This window comes from Ranitomeya variabilis, chromosome 2, assembly GCF_051348905.1.
Source record: "Ranitomeya variabilis isolate aRanVar5 chromosome 2, aRanVar5.hap1, whole genome shotgun sequence".
NCBI classification, from domain to species: domain Eukaryota; kingdom Metazoa; phylum Chordata; class Amphibia; order Anura; family Dendrobatidae; genus Ranitomeya; species Ranitomeya variabilis.
The window spans coordinates 256,789,439-256,809,092 of NC_135233.1; the positions used below are offsets into that span (position 1 = coordinate 256,789,439).

Consider the following 19,654-nt stretch of genomic DNA (forward strand, 5'->3'; position numbering starts at 1 on the left):
AAGCGTTCCAGAGTTATAACCTCATAAAGGGACAGTGGTCAGAATTGTAAAAATTGGCCCGGTCATTAACGTGCAAACCACCCTTGGGGGTGAAGGGGTTAAGGATGAGCCGCTACGCATGGGCCACTGCTGTGTGCTTGGAAAAAGGAGCGGCACGTGAGGTATGAGAGGCAGTGGACATCTTTCATGCTGTTCTGCTCTCAGGACATCCGCATCTTCTCCTCTGTCCGCGGTCACGCTCACATTGTGCCATATCTGGTCACTGGTGGCTGCGGTTTGCATTCGTCCCCAAGACACATGAGGCGAATGGTGGAGACAGCCTCGCCCCCGAGGACAGCTGTACACCAATCTACACTACAAGTCCCAGCATGCTTTCCGGTTCTGCCTGTCATGGCGCACGAGGCTGACGTCACTTTCCGGATTAGTGTCAGGAGGAAGCGGAGGGACACGTGATAGGGGCGGGGCCAACTCCCGGAAGTGAGAGGATGCTGATGCTGGAATAAACATGGCGCTGCTGGTCCTGTGCCTCCTGCTGCTGCCGCTGTGCTCGGCGCGGGTCCATCACCTCGTCCTCAAGGTACCGAGGGCAACGCCCGGAGCAGTGACCCCGGGGAACAGGGGCGAGGACGGGGTAGGGAGGAGGGCAGAAAGTGAAAGGGGAAGAGAGAGGCAGAGAGTAAGTGAGGAAGGGAGTGACAGGAAGGGGAAGAGAATGACAAGGGGGGAGGAAAGTGACGGGAGGGAGGAGAGAGTGACAGGAGGAAGGAGAGAGTGACAGGAGGGAGGAGAGAGGGACAGGAGGGAGGAGAGAGGGACAGGGAGGAGAGAGGGACAGGAGGGAGGAGAGAGGGACAGGAAGGTGGAGAGAGGGACAGGAAGGAGAGAGTGACAGGAGGGAGGAGAGAGTGACAGGAGGGAGGAGAGAGTGACAGGAGGGAGGAGAGAGTGACAGGAGGGAGGAGAGAGTGACAGGAGGGAGGAGAAAGACAGGAGGGAGGAGAAAGACAGGAGGGAGGAGAGAGTGACAGGAGGGAGGAGAAAGAGACAGGAGGGAGGAGAGAGTGACAGGAGGGAGGAGAGAGTGACAGGAGGGAGGAGAGAGTGACAGGAGGGAGGAGAGAGTGACAGGAGGGAGGAGAGAGTGACAGGAGGGAGGAGAGAGTGACAGGAGGGAGGAGAGAGTGACAGGAGGGAGGAGAGAGTGACAGGAGGGAGGAGAGAGTGACAGGAGGGAGGAGAGAGTGACAGGAGGGAGGAGAGAGTGACAGGAGGGAGGAGAGAGTGACAGGAGGGAGGAGAGAGACAGGAGGGAGGAGAGAGTGACAGGAGGGAGGAGAGAGTGACAGGAGGGAGGAGAGAGTGACAGGAGGGAGGAGAGAGTGACAGGAGGGAGGAGAGAGTGACAGGAGGGAGGAGAGAGTGACAGGAGGGAGGAGAAAGAGACAGGAAGGAGAGTGACGGGAGGGAGGAGAGAGTGACGGGAGGGAGGAGAGAGTGACGGGAGGGAGGAGAGAGTGACGGGAGGGAGGAGAGAGTGACGGGAGGGAGGAGAGAGTGACGGGAGGGAGGAGAGAGTGACGGGAGGGAGGAGAGAGTGACGGGAGGGAGGAGAGAGTGACGGGAGGGAGGAGAGAGTGACGGGAGGGAGGAGAGAGTGACGGGAGGGAGGAGAGAGTGACGGGAGGGAGGAGAGAGTGACGGGAGGGAGGAGAGAGTGACGGGAGGGAGGAGAGAGTGACGGGAGGGAGGAGAGAGTGACGGGAGGGAGGAGAAAGAGACAGGAAGGAGAGGGACGGGAGGGAGGAGAGAGGGACGGGAGGGAGGAGAGAGGGACGGGAGGGAGGAGAGAGGGACGGGAGGGAGGAGAGAGGGACGGGAGGGAGGAGAGAGGGACGGGAGGGAGGAGAGAGGGACGGGAGGGAGGAGAGAGGGACGGGAGGGAGGAGAGAGTGACGGGAGGGAGGAGAGAGGGACGGGAGGGAGGAGAGAGGGACGGGAGGGAGGAGAGAGGGACGGGAGGGAGGAGAGAGGGACGGGAGGGAGGAGAGAGGGACGGGAGGGAGGAGAGAGGGACGGGAGGGAGGAGAGAGGGACGGGAGGGAGGAGAGAGGGACGGGAGGGAGGAGAGAGGGACGGGAGGGAGGAGAGAGGGACAGGGGGGAGGAGAGAGTGACAGGGGGGAGGAGAGAGGGACAGGAAGGAGGAGAGAGTAAAAGGAAGGGGAAGAGAGGCAGAGGGTAAGTGAGAAAAGGAGTGATAGGGGAGTCCTATTTATCCAGCTAATAGGACCGAAACTTTTTTTGCTACTAAGCGTGGATACAATATAACCACTTATAAAGCCAAGTTTGAGTGCCGAGTTTTTTGCTACACTTCATGGTATTGGAACCTACTCTGGCACCTTATATAAGGCTGTGCACGCGCTTATCTTTCTAATAAGGAGGGGGAGGAGAGAGTGTCAGGAGGGTGGAGAGAGGGACAGGTTTGGAAGGAGAGGGACAGTGGATAGAGGAGAGTGATGGTAAGTAGTCGCAGTAGGAGAGTGACAAGTAGGAGGAGGAGAGGGAAGAATGTGATAGGAAGCGGGAGAGAGTGACCGGAGGAAGAAGAGAGGGAGGGTGGGGGGAATGACAGAAGGGAAAAAAGAGAGAGAGCAATAGGAGTAGAGTGACAGGAAGGAGACAAGAGGGTGAGGAGGGACAGGAGGAAGGAGAGAGTGACAGTAGTAGGAGGACAGTGACAGATGGAAGTAGAGAGGGACAGTAGTGGTGGGAGACGAGAAAGACAGGATTGAGAGGAGAGCATCATGTTGGCAATGAAAATAAAACGAAACGTGAGGTGTCAGGTTGTGAGGAAATTGGACAACGGGTGATAAAAAGTGCGATAGAGAAGAGGATGGGTGAGAACAGTGATGGTAGAGTGAGGAGAAGAGATGGAATAAAGGAGGTCACGACAGGAGGGAGGGATGAGCAGGTGAGGGCGAGGGGCTGGAGGAGAGAGGAGCATGTGAAGGGTTCAGGGTGATGTGGGGGCTACACCTGAGGGGTGACGGGAGGTTGAGGAGAGTACGAGGTGGTAACTGGAGTACAGGGGGTGTCTGGTGATGCAGGGCCATGTTGGGGCTCTCTGGTGGCCAGACCCCTGACCCTGTGTTTCTCACCTTTGCACAGGATGACCCGCGGCAGAAGGTTCGTCTGAACACGTTCGGCTTCTTCAGTAATGGCTACATGAATGTGACAGTCTCCAGCCTCTCTATAAAGGGCTTCAGCAACCTCCAAGAAGTGAGCAACTGGGTGGTACGTGACGGGCATGCTGTGTGGGTGTTGTGCTGAACGCTGGGTTACAACTGATGCGGCCACTGTTGGCTTCCTTTGATGGGTAGAGGTTGTTGCCCAGGAATATTAAACTCCAGGTTTATCCTTCTCACATTGCTTTTCTTGCTATCAGTCACAATCTGTTGAATTTTGAAAAAAATGAATCCGGTGACTGATGCGGCCGGATCCGTTTTTTTGTCATAGACTTGTATTAGTGACAGATTGTTACGAATGGCCTTGCGTTTCATCCGTCGTTCTTCGGATCCGATGAAAATTGTTTGTCTGGCGGCCGGAGACAACGGACAAAGTAACGTTTTTTGTGTATGTTGAAAAATCAGGCAGTGGCGGATCCATCACAGTCCGTCGTTTGCTCGAATGGAAGCCTATGGGCGCCAGATCCGTCAAATAATGGAATCCGACGACGGATTCCGTTTTTTTAACTGAGCATGCTCCGATTTATTTAGGATCCAATTAGCCAGATCCACTAGTTGGATCCGTCGAAAAAACGAATCCGTTGAATCAGTTTTTCACAATCCGTCGAGCCAACGGATTGTGACTGATGGCAAAAAACTGATGTGTGAAAGGGGCCTACTGGACCTGTTTTCCAATCCACACTCTGGTAAATCTGGGTTATTGTCCCCGTGGGCTCTTCATTGTTTTCCTGATATATTTTTTTTTCTTTTGGGTGGGGGGGGGGAGCGTCTCGGCCTTTCTTCTCACCTTCATTCTGTTCTTCTGCAGTTCGGATTCAGCTTGGACCGAACCAAAAATGACGGCTTCTCTACATATCTGGTAAGAGGCTCGGCTTATGCCATAATGGACAGGCAGTAACACTCTGCCCCCTTCTCCTTGTACAGTCTGGTTCCCCTGCTGTAGTCCAATCCCTATTTATCTGTTTAGGTTCTGATCTCTTCTTAAAAAGTTCCATATTGGAGCATGAATTCTCCTACCTGGCCCTTTAGTTCTTGTTCTGTCACTTCTCCTGCTTTACACTGCGGCCCTGATCACTTTCTCCAGCTTAGTTACTTTTTATAGATGATTTTGTGCCTTTTCTTGACCAGGACCAGGAAATCCATGACTGCATTCTAAAAAAGATGGACAGTCGCCCCAAAGATGCCGCCCTCCTGCAGCTCAACTTCTCTGATAGAAGGTGTACTTTTTTGCTTTTTTCTGCAATCTTCTGTCATTGTATCTTTTATACAATCATCATCATCTCTGCCGCCTCCCCTCGTCTTCCTCTTCCCTCCCTCGCAGCATTTGTGTGAGCACTGCTGACGACAACCTTCTACCTCACCTCGTCTTCACCATCCCGAAGGAGGGCGACAAAAGTTCTGCCACTCCGAGCTCTGCAGAGAAGACGGAGCCCAAAGCCCCAGCCGGAAAGAAGGAGCGCAGAGATGCAGGTAAACCAAAGCCTGACCTGCCTGCGAAACACTGCTGCCAATCCGTGAGCTCTCAGGCTTCAGATCTGCATGTTCAGGGTCTGTGCGGGGTAAAGGCCGATATGCTGCATTAATAGCGATGTTCTGGATCACTCGTGGTTGTTGTAAACTTTACCTCCATCTCCCACAATGCACCCCGACAGGCAGTGTAATACAGACTACATCTCCCGCAATGCACCCCGACAGGCAGTGTAATACAGACTACATCTCCCACAATGCACCCCGACAGGCAGTGTAATACAGACTACATCTCCCGCAATGCACCCCGACATGCAGTGTAATACAGACTACATCTCTCACAATGCACCCCGATAGGCAGTGGGGTAGTGATCTCTCAGACCACTGGGTGGCACTGGCAGCAGGGTCAGGTGACTGTTCATGTCCTGTTCACCAGCCGTCCAGCCCTTCAGTTGCTCAGTGGTCGGGGTGCTGATTCATGGATGGGATGTCCTTACTTCCAGTTCCGATGGAATGCATCAGAGCAGTGAGGGATTTAAAGGGAATCTGTCACCTCATCACCCCTCCCCCCCCCTATAGCATTACAGAATGCTGTAGATAAGCCCCTAATGGCGGTGGCCGCAGTATATAGCGGCAAAATGAGGTGACAGATTCCCTTTAAAGGGTCTTCAACTAAAACCTTTTTAACTGTTAAATACTACCGTCCCATCCACTCGGTTAAAGACTGTCATGTCTTCAATCCTGGCTCTTTTCTGTCATTTGTTTACATTCCTAAACCCGTCCTTCCGCTGAGCGCAGCAAACATCCCCCTCTCTTTTCACCAGGCGGATAGCGAGCCTGTAGAGGAGAAAGACAAGCGAGGAGATGGCACTATTATGGGCACAGGATACTGTGATGTGCCAACGCTGGGGATGTTCACTAGAGTTGAGCAAATTTGTTAGTTCCCTCTTATTCGGCAAGCTATAGCGCAGAGGGACCCCGGATTCCTGGATCGCGCCGGCTCATAAGCTGATCGACACCGCAGCTGCATGTGTTGTGGCTGTGTCACAGCACATGCATGGAGAACCCAACATGCAGGCTCTCTATGCATGTGCTGTGACTGACACAGCAGCAACATATGCAGCTGCGGTGTCGATCAGCTGATGAGCCGGCGCAATCCAGGAATCCGGGGTCTCTCTGCACTATAGCGTGCCGAATAAGAGGGAACCCGAACAAATTCGCTCAACTCTAGTGTTCTCCACTGTGACACGAGGGACAGGGGTTCTTACTGATGTTACTCTGTCGCCTCATTGGGGGACACAGGACCATGGGTGTTATGCTGCTGTCCACTAGGAGGCGACACTATGCATAATCTGAAAAAGATTAACTGTGGCTCCTCCTGTGCAGTATACACCCCTGGACGGCATCAGCCTTCTCCAGTTTTTGCTTAGTGTCGCAAAGGAGGCACACCTAAAGATTTTTACTCCGTTTCCCGTTTTCCGACGGGATTACAGATGAAGAAAAGAGGGTCTCCTGTGAGACCCCCGGCATGGCTCCTTCCTCGGCCCCCTATTATGGGGTGCCCAGTTGAAGTAGAGATGGCTATTCCCCATGCTGCTCCTTCCCCAACCCCTCGGGTGTTGGTTCGAAGTCGAGACCCCCCTCCTTCCCCAATTCCTTTTGGTTTCTGGGTTGAGGTCGAGGCGAGGATAAAGGCCCCTGACGGTGTAACAACAGCACCCTCCCTAATCCCCCTCTGGGGGTATTAGGTTGAGACACCTCAGGTAAGGCCTGTACAGGCAGCACCCTACAGCTCCCAGCAATGGGCCAGCACACTGCGCCTGCATCCAGGGACCCCAGCCCAGCTGCGGGCTCCTGTTGGGGCCGGGGGGAGTGCAGGCAGGCATGGCACATACAGACACAGGGCTCCCAGCGTCCCTGTCTCTGCGGCAGCACCAGCTCTCTACTGCCTCAGGGGGACCCCTCACCGGGCTCCCCCTTCCGCTTATAGCCCCACCGCCATCCTGCCTTCAAATCCGGAGGGGTCCGGTTCAGATCCGACCCCCTCCCGGACTTTCGCGCCGGCCTGGAGCCCTTCTGGGCCTCAGGCATCTAATTTAGGCCCCGGCTTCGGCCTAGCTGAAGCAGCAGCCTCCTCTCCGCCCCCCCCGGCCCGCCCCCCGGATGACAAATATGACACTCTACAGTGTCATACAAGGGGCGGATCGAGACAGAAAGGGCGGGTTTTTTATAGCCTTGCCGCCTTTTTCCAGCTCTCCGCCCCCTTCTCCTCCTCTCTCCTCTGTCTCTGCAGCCATTTTCGGCTGCAGATTAACCCTGCATCTCCCGGTCTGCAGGACCAGGACCAGGCAGCCAGTCTCCGGGGGGCACAGGACTGTGGATTTTCGGCGCTGGACCTAGGGGTACACTGGTGGGGTAAGATCACAGCTGGGTTATCTTTACTCAGCTGTGAATCCATAGTACCTATAAGGCTCCCCTGTAGGTTCTCTACCCCTGTAAGGTCCATCTGCTGGCAGCACTTCTGCACTCTGTGCACTATGCCGGGCTCAAGGTCTAAGAGAACCAGGCAGAACTGCTATTATGCATTCTGCACAGCCTGCGGGACCGCTCTCCCCAGTAGTAGCACGTACCCGCATTGTCAGAACTGTATACAAACTACTGTGTCACAGCCTCAAGAAGCCCCTGCCAATGCCTCGGTGTCTAATGCCACACCGGAATGGGCTACTCAGATATCGCAATCTATGACGCAGTCTATAGATAACCTAACTTCCACATTGCTTCAGGCTCTGCAGGGTCATGCCCCGGCTATGACCGTTACCCAGCAAAGGGAGAGCTTGATTCAGGAACAAGATGACCCTGGCACATCCACGTCTAAGTCACGACGCAAGCGGATCCATACATCAAGTCCATCTGCGTCATCCCATAGCACACGGTCATCCCCCTTTAGGGAGAGACACCGTTGCTCCAGGTTATCTAGACCGTCCCATTCCAGGGACAGACAATGCAGATCTCCGCAATCCCCAACCAGAGAAGGCCTCCTCCCCAGCTCACCCAGCAGGGGACGCCTCAGTGATACACAGGATTCGGAAGGCATCTGCGACTCTGACTCAGACAGAGAAACGGAGGGGTCCCTGATCCCAATCCCTCCTAGCAATACAGCGCTAGTTGAGGACATAATATCGTCCATCCATCGGGTGCTGGACATTTCTGATCCGCCACCAGAGGCCCCGGAACATCAGACTTCCTTTGAAGGACCTCTGAAGCCGCCTAAGGTTTTCTCTAACCACCAGAGTTTAAGGCGATCCTTAAAAAACAGCTCTCACAGCCTGAGAAAAAATTCGCTAATCGCAAATATCTGGAGGCGAGGTGCCCCTTCCCACAGAAGGACACCAAGGAATGGACAGATCCACCTGAAGTGGATCCCCCAGTCTCTAGGCTGGCAGCGCAGACCCTCCTTACACCGCCAGATAGCTCAACCCTCAGGGACGCAGCAGACTGGCAGGTAGAACGCATGGCTCGTTCAATTTTCAAGGCAGCAAGGGCATCCATGGCTCCTGCGTTCGCCTCAGCTTGGGCTGCCAAGGCCATCCTGGCCTGGGCAAAGAATCTACAAGCCTTCCAAGCATCCGCTCCTCAACTGTTGGACCAAGCGGTTCAATTGCAGTTGTAGCAGATTCCATGCTCCATGCAGCTCTGGTTTCAGCAAGGGGAGTCGCGGGGATAGCATCAAACCCCATCACGATTTGGCGTATCCTCTGGCTGCGGGAATGGAAAGCGGACGCAGCCGCAAAGAAGTCCCTCACGCATCTCCCCTACCTCAGTGGGAGACTTTTCGGTGAACAGTTGGATACTATGATATCCAACGCCACAGGGGGTAAGAGTACTTCTCTTCCCCAACTGAAACCTAAACGCACTTACAAGAAGCGTAACCAAACTCGATTCCGATCCTTTCGGAGTTCCTCCGGCTGGTCCATCTCACGTCCAGTACAAAATCGTAACCGTTCCCCACGCAGGGACAACTCACGATCGACGCAAAGGTCGGACAAGACCTGGCAGTCAAAAGCAGGCCAGTCTAAGCCCAGAGTAGGAAAATCTCAGACTTTCTCTTCCTCATGACTCACGGACTCCGGAAGACACCACACCGGTAGGCGGCCGACTTTTGCTCTTTCATCAAGTATGGCTGCCTATTACAGAAGACAGGTGGGTCATGGAACTAGTGTCTTCCGGATACAAAATAGACTTCACCTCCAACCCACCGGACAGGTTCTTCCTCTCTGTCCCCCCAAAACCGCCAGCCAAGGCTCGAGCCTACCACCAAGCGGTCTCCTCGCTTTATTAATCAGGAGTCATAGTACCGGTACCCACGACCGACCGCTTCCGAGGGTTCTACTCCAATCTGTTTGTAGTTCCCAAGAAAGGAGGCAGCGTACGGCCCATACTAAAACTAAAACAGCTCAACAAATATGTACGGGTCCGTCACTTCCGCATGGAGTCCCTTCGGTCCATCACTGCGTCCATGGAGAAGGGAGAATATCTCGCCTCCATAGACATACAAGACGCATGCCTGCATATACCCATTGCACCTGCCCATCAGAGGTTTCTCAGGTTCGCAATAGGCCAGGACCACTACCAATTCGTGGCTCTCCCCTTTGGACTCGCCACGGCTCCCAGAGTGTCACCAAGGTCATGGCAGCAACCATGGACGTCCTGCATTCCAGAGGCATAGTAGTCGTTCCATACCTGGACGATCTACTCATCAAGGCTCCCACCTTCAAGGTTTGCGAGCTCAGCGTCTCAATCACAACCGATACTCTCAGTCGTATGGGCTGGTTAATCAACCTACAAAGTCATCACCAACTCCGAGTCAGTCCCTGACCTTCCTGGGAATGTTATTCAACACTTCCAGGGGTCTAGTGCTCCTTCCCAAGGACAAGGCACTGGCCCTCCGACTAGCAGATGAAGAAAAGAGGGTCTCTTGTGAGACTCCCGGCATGGCTCCTTCCTCGGCCCCCTATTATGGGGTGCCCAGTTGAAGTTGAGATGGCTATTCCCCATGCTGCTCCTTCCCCAGTCCCTCGGGTGCTGGTTCGAAGTCGAGACTCCCTTCCCCAATTCCTTTTGGTTTCTGGGTTGAGGTCGAGGCGAGGATAAAGGCCCCTGAAGGTGACAATAGCACCTTCCCTATCCCTCTCTGGGGGTATAGGTTGAGACTCCTCAGGTAGGGCCTGTACAGGCAGCATCCTACACCTCCAAGCAATAGGCCAGCACACTGCGCCTGCATCCAGGGACACCGGCTCAGCTGTGGGCTCCTGTTGGGCAAGTGGTCCTCAGCGGAAGCGTCCATGCCCATCAACATCCTGAAAATTCGTGCCATCCTTCTGGCATTGAGGGCTTTTCATCACTTACTGGCAGCCTCTTACATCAGGATACAGTCGGACAATACCACGACTGTGGCATATGTGACTCATCAAGGGGGGGACCCGCAGTACCCAAGCGACGCGGGAAGTGCCATATGTCCTCCGCTGGGCGGAGGACACAGGGTCGGTCCTTCGGCGGTCCACGTTCGGGTGTGGACAACTGGGAAGCAGACTTCCTCAGCCGACAAGGAATAGACTCGGGAGAGTGGTCTCTCCATCCCGAAATTTTTCAACAGATCTGTCTCCGCTGGGGGACCCCGGATGTGGACCTAATGGCATCTCATTTCAATGCCAAGGTCTCCAACTTCATTGCCTGAACTCACGATCCGCGGTCGCTCGGAGCAGTCGCTCTGGTTCAGGACTGGACTCAGTTCCAGCTTCTGTATATTTTTTCCACCTCTCCCCCTGATATTCAGAGGGTGAGGAAGATCAAACAAGGGGGAGTTTCAACTATCCTCATTGCACCGGACTGGCCCAGCCGCACATGGTACGCCGACATCGGTCTCTCCGACCGCCACGATCTTCTATCACAAGGGCCGTTCTACCACCAGAACTCAAGGGCTCTCAACTTGATGGCGTGGCCCTTGAGACCTGGGTTCTAACCCAGGCAGGGTTCTCGACAGAGGTCATTGCAACCATGATCAGAGCACGGAATTCAGCCTCTGCCAAGATGTATTACCGTACCTGAAAAGTTTTCTTTACCTGGTGCGAATCTCGTGGCTAGGTTCCACTCCCTTATTCCCTACCCAAAGCTCTTGGTTTTTCTCCAAGCGGGTCTGGAGGCCAGTCTGTCATTGGGCTCGCCTAAAGCCAGGTGTCAGCCCTCTCAGTGCTTTTTCCAAAAGCGCATTGCTACCAAGCCGCAAGTAAGGCCTTTTCCTTCAGGGGGTTCCCCGATTGGTTCCCCCCTACAGACGACCACTAGAAACGTGGGACCTCATCCTGGTCCTGACAGCATTGCAGGAACCACCCTTCGAACCCCTTAAGGAGGTCCCGCTCCGCCTTCTTTCCCAGAAGGTGTTTTTTTTCCTGGTGGCACTCACCTCGCTACGCAAGGTGTCTGAACCGACAGCACTCTCGTGCAGACGGTCTTTCCTGGCTTGTCACCAGGCCAAGGTAGTTCTTCGTACGGTCCCATCCTTCCTTCCGAAGGTTGTGTCAGACTTCCACCTCCATGAGGAAATTTCACTACCATCCCTTTGTCCGGTTCCGGTTCATAGAGTGGAGAAGGCTCTGCATACGCTTGACCTTGTCAGGCCTTTGCGTATATACGTGTCTAGGACTGCGTCCTTCCGGAGGTCTGATTCTCCTTTCCTCCTTCCGGAAGGCGGCCACAAGGGTAGGCCAGCTTCCAATAGCTACTCTTGCCAGGTGGATCAAATCCACCATACAAGAGGCGTACCGCCTTAAGAATCCTCCTCTTCCAGCCGGTATTACGGCACACTCTACACGGGCGGTAGAGGCCTCCTGGGCCATTCGGCACCAGGCTTCGGCACAACAAGTGTGTAAGGCGGCCACTTGGACTAGCTTACACACATTTACTAAACACTACAGGGTTCATACCCAGTCCTCAGCGAGCCTGGGTAGATGTGTCCTGCAGGCGGCGGTGCCCTAAGTGTACGGGCCTGTCTGCACAATATTCGTCCATTGCTTCCCACCCAGGGACTGCTTTAGGACGTCCCATGGTCCTGTGTCCCCCAATGAGGCGACAGAGTAAAGGAGATTTTTGTGTACTCACCGTAAAATCTCTTTCTCTTAGCCTCTAATTGGGGGACACAGCTCCCACCCTGTTGCCCTTTCCGGGCTGTTGTAACTGTTGAGTTCTCATATTGTTTCTTGAGCTCGTACATAGTTGCCTTCTTACAGGCATAATTATGTTATTCATGTTACGTTCCTCCTACTGCTTTGGCACAAAACTGGAGAAGGCTGATGCCGTCCAGGGGTGTATACTGCACAGGAGGAGCCACAGTTAATCTTTTTCAGATTATGCATAGTGTCGCCTCCTAGTGGACAGCAGCATAACACCCATGGTCCTGTGTCCCCCAATTAGAGGCTAAGAGAAAGAGATTTTACGGTGAGTACACAAAAATCTCCTTTTTTGTGCTTCTGGAGTCGCATGAATAGTCGGGGGCTGAGGAGGAAATAACAGTTTTTTGGGGTAAACCCCTTTAAGTGGTAATCTTTTTATTTTTTGGGGGGATATTGTAACGCTCATCTAGATATTGGTCGGTTCTGGAGAATCCCTCTAATCCAACCACATAAACTTCTTTTGATACAGATGAAAAACAACAAAATAAAAATATGGAGGAAGAGATTGAATCCAAAACCAAGGCGGAGAGCAAGCTGGGAGATGAGGGGGACATGAAGGAGGGCCCCAAGGCCAAGGAGGGCCCCAAGGCCAAGGAGGACCCCAAGGCCAAGGAGGACCCCAAGGCCAAGGAGGACCCCAAGGCCAAGGAGGACCCCAAGGCCAAGGAGGACCCCAAGGCTGTGAAAAATGACAAAGAACAGAAAAAAAACACTGTAAGTTTCTTGTGATAGAAAACTATAGTGACTGTGATATTTCTAAATTTTGCCTTTTAAGGAATCCTTGAAGTTACAGGCCCAGTGCTTGATGTGGCGCTAGTGAGAGATTCACATTCCCTCCTGATCCCTCACAGGTATATTGGTCCTTATTAGTGATGAGCGAGTATGCTCGTTGCTCGAGATTTCCCGAGCATGCTCGGGTGGTCTCCGAGTATTTGTTAGTGCTCAGAGATTTTGTCGACTACAGCTGCATGATTTACGGCTGCTAGCCAGCCTGAATACATGTGGGGGTTGCCTGGTTGCTAGGGAATCCCCACATGTATTCAAGCTGTCTAGCAGCCATAAATCATGCAGCTGCGCTAAAAAAAGCTAAATCTCCAAGCACTCACAAATACTCAAGTGACCACCCGAGTGTGCAACGAGTATACTCGCTCATCACTAGTCCTTATGTTGGTAATTTCTTTGCCCCTCCATCAGTGGTGCTTCTGTTCGCCCCTCCATCAGTCAGGCGCCTGCCAATCTTCACATGGTGTAGTAATGCCAGACTGAATCTGCTTGTAAAACCTGATCTGTCAGCGGCCCAATGTTTATTTTCCTTCTGAAATGTGTAGCTCAGACCAGAATTAGAATCGATACATGATCCATTTCTATAGGAATTGCTTATTCTCCCTTCATTGTATACGAGGCATAGCGCTGCATGTTGGGTTATGGCCGTGCCAGGTACTGCGGCTCCTTCACATTGTCTGGAAACTGTTCTAACAATTATAAATACAAGGCATGATTGGGCTGTAGTCTGGGGAAATGTCAGTGAGGGAAGAAGTAGTCTGTGATTTAGACTGTGATGTATGATGGGGTATAGGACTGTTCCCTTTCCTAATGTCACCTGTCATTGCAGTGTTACAATATGCTGGTGAAGGACGGGGTGGCCTCATTTCAGGTAAGTCATGAATATGATGTGCTCTTACTGCTATTACCTGGCACTGGTCAATATCAGCATCTTCTGTTCATCCATCTCCTCCTTCCTTAGTTCTCATTTAATGTGACCAAGCCAGAGATGGAGGGGCAGTACAGCCTTTATTTCCACAGCTGCATCAGTGACAACCGGCAGCAGAACCCCTTCAGTCTGGATGTAAGTGTACTGTTGTGTCGTCTCTGGACCCTTGTGGTCAGACGTAATGATGTGCCATAATCGTACAGCCGGTCTTTTGCCAAAACCTGCCGCTATCAGCAGCTCCGAATACGGACAGTTGACTACTTAGATGCCATTGACAATTTTTGACAGCCACAAGTAAATTGTTGCGATCAACCTGCAACAAGAACGTGGGTTCCAATGGGTCAGCCCGTTTCACACCAGCATATTTAATGGTCTTTATAGGAGCGGTAATGCCCAAACTGTCCACTTATCTCCCAGGCCGAAATTGCAGCTTCATATGTGTCCTCAAGTTTGGGTCAGGAGACCCATAGTCAGTCTGGGAATTGGAGTCCGTATGCCGACCATGAAATACCCTGGTGTGAACCCACCCGTACCGAAGGGCCCAGTCACTGCTATCTTCATGCTCCCATGAAGCTTAATCATAGATCGTCCTTTTTGCTATATATTGCGATGCTTGGGTATTACAGTATATAGTCCAAGAGATCAAATAATCGCAGGCTCCAGTCCCCTCAGAACTAAGAGAATGTCAGTAAAATAAAAGTAACAAGAAATATAGAAATTATTTAAGATATTGCTGTAGTTCATTCACCACTGATGTAATTTTAAAAATAAGTAAAAAATAATTCCTTTATTAGGTAAAAGTCCAATAAAATTAATAAAGCCATAGTGCCAATGCTGTAAAGAAAGAAAAAAAAGTTGGACTAGACTTAAATGTAATGTTTAGCACATCTCACATCCCCAAGAAATGGAATGAATAACCCAAAATGACGTACATACCCCGAAATGGTACAATAAAAAGCTACAGCTCGACAGATAAAAAAACAAGCCCTCACACAACTGTCTACATAACAGTAAAAAAATGCGGCTTTAAGAAAATAGCAAAACAAATAAACCACTTTTTTTCTACAAAGTTCTGAAATTTTTTACCACTAAAATATGAGAAAAAAAAACAACCACGTTGAATGATGCCTTAATCGCACTGATTGGGGAGAATCATGAAAGTGCCGGGTCATTGCAATTTTCGTTTAATTAGTTCACCCCACTTTGGAATTTATTTATCCGTTTTTTTTTAGCATATTATATGGTTAAAGGGTAAACCGTGAACAGTGATCTCATCCCACAAAAATAGCAAGGCTTCCTACAGCCGTATAGATGGGGGGGAATGGTAACGGCTCTTGCAAAAAGAAGGGAAATATAAAGACAAGCTCAAAAATGATAGTTGACACCGCAAGGGGTTAAAAGTGGCTTCCCGTTACTTCTGTTTGCTCGTCTTCTAGATCTCCATCACCGAGAGAAATCCTGAGAGCTTCTTGTCTGCAGATGAGATCCCTCTGCCTAAACTGTACATCTCCATGGCTCTGTTCTTCTTCCTCTCCGGCCTCATCTGGGTTCACATCCTCCGGAAGCGCAGGTGCAGCATTGCCTCCTTCTTGCATTGATCTTCTTGCAGCGTCCTCTGTGCTTGCGTCCGTCTGACTGTGTGCCGGACACTTTTCTGATAAATCCTTTTCACATAAACATGCGGTGAAATGACTGGTGCATCCAGTAATCCACTGAGACTTCTCAGGCTCCATCTGATTACTGCAGTGTCATTTACCCGATATGGGACATTCTGCTTCCCGTGCACAGGAAATATGGCTGCCACTGCGTAAGCCCCATGATAATGACAGTGTAAGGAGCTGTGTATATCAGAGGGGGCGCATAATGTCCAACTCCTTTCACATCGGGTCCTGCAGTCTCTGCGGTGAGGATCTGACGTTTGGGTTCAATTTTACTTGCTCCTTGCTGGATTTGCCGCTGTTGATAAATGCACAGCAATGGCTCCAGTGTGGAAAAGGTTAATAATCTGTGCCCCTCTTTTCTAGAAGTGATGTATTCAAGATCCACTGGTTGATGGCTGCGCTGCCCTTCACCAAGTCACTTTCATTGGTGTTCCACACGGTAGGTACCTGACTCCCTGGTATACCAGGGCTCGGTGCTGGGTGGCTGCATAGGAGACTCTTAGTACACGAGTCTGCCAGTCACTAATTCTGGCTTTTGTACCTCCAGATCGATTATCACTATATCGCAACTCAGGGTTATCCGATCGAGGGCTGGGCCGTGGTGTACTACATCACCCACCTGTAAGTAACCAGGTATCGCTCTGTCCTCCACCTCTTCACAAAGTGTCCATCACATATCTACATAGAGGGTGATATATGTCCTCGATGGCACGTTATATACGAATGAATGAAAAAGAAAGGTTGTCAGCTCACCGATTAAGTACGGAGCACGGAAAACCAGCAGTGCCGCAGGAGACAAATCTATAGAATAAAAGAGTGGATCCAGCTTCGGAAGTTCCATATAAAACGTGGAAAATTTATTGAAATGGTTTTAAAAAGGAAAATAGAACAGCAGCATTAGAGTCACAACCCCATCGGGGAATGTACTGGGCAGACGTGTCATTGCAAGCTTAATGATTAAAGGCTTGATGGTCTGAAACGCTTCTGCCCAGTACCTTCCCCGATGGAGCTGTGACTCTTATGCTGCTGTTCTATTTTTCCCTTCACTATGACAGCACCGTACGTGAGAGATAACATCCGTCCCCAGGAACAGGAAACCTGCAGCAGAGATAAAAGAATGGGGCGGCCCCTCTCTCCTCAGTTTGGTTTCCTGTTCCTGCAGGTGGATGCCTGTCGCAGAGCTCCTACCTCCGGAGGGATCTCCCTCTGATGATACTGGTCCGGAGGCCGAGGTCCGCGGGGGGGCCAGCCATACTCTGCGACATTGCGTGCGGTGCTGTCCAGGTGAAGAGGCTGATGTGTCTGTGCCTTTTCCCCCTCGCTGGACTCCCCGGCGTCCGCTCTGTGCAGGAGGCTGGTCCGGGGATAAGGGGCGTGTCCTTCACTGATGCTGGCGCCGAAGTGAAGGATGACGACTTCCGGTCGCGCAGAAGTGACGTCACACGCCGAGGGAGCCGGTGTGCTGGACGCTTCCTGGCGGAAGTTTGTTCCAGAGGCGCGCACACCGCTCCTGATATATAATAGAGCAACCAAGGGAATCGCTGGTCCTTTACAGCAAGCAATCTGACTGCTAAGATGACCGAACCAGCGATGGATCTGGACACACCGATGATGCCTGCGCCCAAAATGTCTGAGGAGGCACAAGCTACCGCGGTATCTGGGGTCCTGGAGGGGTGAGTGCCTTTGTAAGGCGAACCACACATACTGATACCCTGTACACTATGTGTTTTTTTAGGGGAAGAAAACCACCTCCAAACAGAAAAATAGAGCCTGTGCACTATGCAAAGACACACTCCCTAGACTATATAGCAAGAAAATCTGCCAGCCTTGTATTGACAAAACGGTTGCAGAAGAATCTTCTTACTTATTACAAAATATTAAAACGATTATACGGGAGGAAGTCAAATCAAAGGTGTTGGAGCAGCTGAAACATCATACAGCAAAGGGAACCCCACCTCCCCCAACAAGTGAACAAGGGTCGGACGTAGATTCAGGGGATGAACCGGGAGTATTAACCCCCTCTGATGCCTCAGACCTAGACTCCTCGGATGAGGAGTATGGCCACCCTTATTTTCAGTCAGAAGATATTGGGAAACTGCTCAAACTCGTTAGAGCGACTATGGGGGTAGAGACCCCTAAGGAGCCGCGGTCAATTCAGGACACCATGTTCAGTAACTTGGAGGGAAAAAAGCGTACATTTTTTCCCTTCCATGATAATATAGTCAATTTAATTAAAAGAGAGTGGAAAAAGCCCAATAAAAAGATATCCATCCCTCAGGCCTTAAAGCGCAAGTACCCCTTTGATGAAGAGATCTGTGAAAAGTGGGAAAAGGCTCCTAAGTTAGATGCTGCCATTGCCAGCACCTCTAAAGGGGTAGCATTGCCATTTGAGGACATGGGAGCCCTAAAAGACCCCCTCGACATGAAAGCAGATGCCTTTCTAAAATCGGCTTGGGAAGCAGCGACATGGTCATTTAAACGGGGTTGCTGCCACTTGCACAGCACGTGCTATGGTCAAGTGGTTAGAGGAGCTAAGTGACCAGATCAAAAACAAGTGCCCGAGAGAAAGACTACTGAAAGCATTACCCTCTCTACAGGGCGCCGCAAGATTCCTGGCAGATGCTTCAATTGATTCTGTCCGAAGTGCCGCACGTGCATGTGCTTTATCCAACTCTGGTCGTAGAGCATTGTGGCTGAAAAATTGGACGGCTGACTTCCAATCGAAGGTCAAACTCTGTGGGGTACCCTGTGAAGGGCAATATCTTTTTGGTATGGCTCTAGACGAGAACCTTGAGAAGGCATCGGACAAGAAGGAGCATTTTCCACCTCCTTCCTTTCCTAGGTGCCGATGGGAAACCTCTCGTTCGTCCTTTCGTGGATCTGGATATAGAGGGACCCGCGGCCGGTCAGATGACAGGTCTGGTCGGGGCAGACCCTGGAAAGATCGAAAAGAAAGGATATTCCTTTCCAATCAGCCTCCCCCCAAGTCTGATCCCAAACATCAATGATGCCAAAATCCCAGTGGGGGGAAGACTCCGATGGTTTGTCCACTACTGGGCAGCACTGCCGGCTTCTCAATGGATAACCAACTTGTTGTCAGAAGGTCTAAGACAAGTTCTCCAGCCTCCCGCCAAATCGTGTAATAATGACCCAAGTGGCCGAAAAAAATCAAGCCACACTAGAAAGAGAAGTTCATCTCCTCATACAAAAGGAAGTGCTAATAAGAGTACCTCATCAAGAGATAGGGAAAGGGTTCTACAGCACCTTGTTTCTAACGCCAAAACCAGACGGCTCGCTGAGAGTGATATTCAACCTGAAGGCTCTAAACCATTATATTCAAGTAGAGAGATTCAAAATGGAGACCCTAAGAACGGCAATAAAAGTACTCGACCCAAACTGTTTCATGGCAGTGATCGATCTTACAGATGCTTACTACCATGTGCCAATCGCTGTCCAACACCAACAATACCTGAGATTAGTGGTAAACTTTGCAAAGACCCCCACCCATCTACAATATCAATATCTTCCCTTCGGGGTGGCTATAGTGCCCTGCGTGTTTACAAAAATCATTTCCGAAGTGGCGTCCTTCATCAGGAAAGAAGACATAATGCTGGTACCTTATTCGGACGATTTTTTGGTAATAGCAAACAACAAAGAAAATTGCGAGAAAACAGTCGCAAGAGTACTGGAGGTGCTGACCAAGTTAGGATGGATTATAAACCTGAAAAAATCAAGACTTATCCCAACACAGACTCAAGAATTCCTCTGGATCCTATTGGTTTCAGTCAAACAGGAGTGTGTCCTCCCACAGAGAAAAATTCAAACTATTCAACAGAAAGTACAACTGTTCCAGCTACAACAGACCATCTCATTAAGGAATGCAATGTCGCTCTTAGGAGTTCTAACGGCAACAATTCTAGCAACACGGTGGGCACAAAGCCATACACGAGAATTACAATGGCAGATACTAACCGAACAAATGAGGAATCCATACAATCTGAATCGGAAAATTCTTCTATCTCCAAGAGTTCAGGACTCACTAGAATGGTGGCTGAGAACAAAAAATGTAAGCATTGCAGTGCCGTGGTCAGTGCAGAATCCAGTAGTCCTTACTACCGATGCGAGCCCATGGGGGTGGGGAGCACACTTGGAGGATCAGGTCCTACAGGGTCAATGGGGGGCCTCAATGACAGCAGCGTCCTCCAATCTAAAAGAATTGTCGGCGGTAAGGCAAGCACTTCTTCATATAGGAGAAGGGATACGAGGAAGACATGTGGTGGTGTTGTCCGACAACAACACAACGATAGCCTATATAAATCGTCAAGGGGGCACAAGATCACCATCC

The 19,654-nt window shown here is 51.3% G+C and overlaps 1 protein-coding gene across 4 annotated transcripts in view; it reads left to right on the plus strand.

Annotated features, from left to right (window-relative positions):
* Window positions 1–323: 323 nt before the first annotated feature.
* The window catches only part of GPR107 (G protein-coupled receptor 107), a 99,663-nt gene continuing 80,332 nt past the window's right edge, over window positions 324–19,654 (plus strand). The window contains exons 1-11 of one of the 4 annotated variants that reach the window (XM_077284762.1): window positions 324–577; window positions 3,168–3,278; window positions 4,053–4,103; window positions 4,373–4,461; window positions 4,566–4,714; window positions 12,407–12,651; window positions 13,550–13,591; window positions 13,682–13,783; window positions 15,085–15,218; window positions 15,676–15,748; window positions 15,857–15,930. In XM_077284762.1, coding sequence (XP_077140877.1) covers window positions 506–577; window positions 3,168–3,278; window positions 4,053–4,103; window positions 4,373–4,461; window positions 4,566–4,714; window positions 12,407–12,651; window positions 13,550–13,591; window positions 13,682–13,783; window positions 15,085–15,218; window positions 15,676–15,748; window positions 15,857–15,930 — 1,142 coding nt within the window. In that variant the 5' untranslated portion in view covers window positions 324–505. Of the gene's footprint in view, window positions 578–3,167; window positions 3,294–4,052; window positions 4,104–4,372; window positions 4,462–4,565; window positions 4,715–12,406; window positions 12,652–13,549; window positions 13,592–13,681; window positions 13,784–15,084; window positions 15,219–15,672; window positions 15,749–15,856; window positions 15,931–19,654 lie in introns of all 4 variants that reach the window. The other 3 variants (XM_077284759.1, XM_077284760.1, XM_077284761.1) reach the window with 3 other exon arrangements.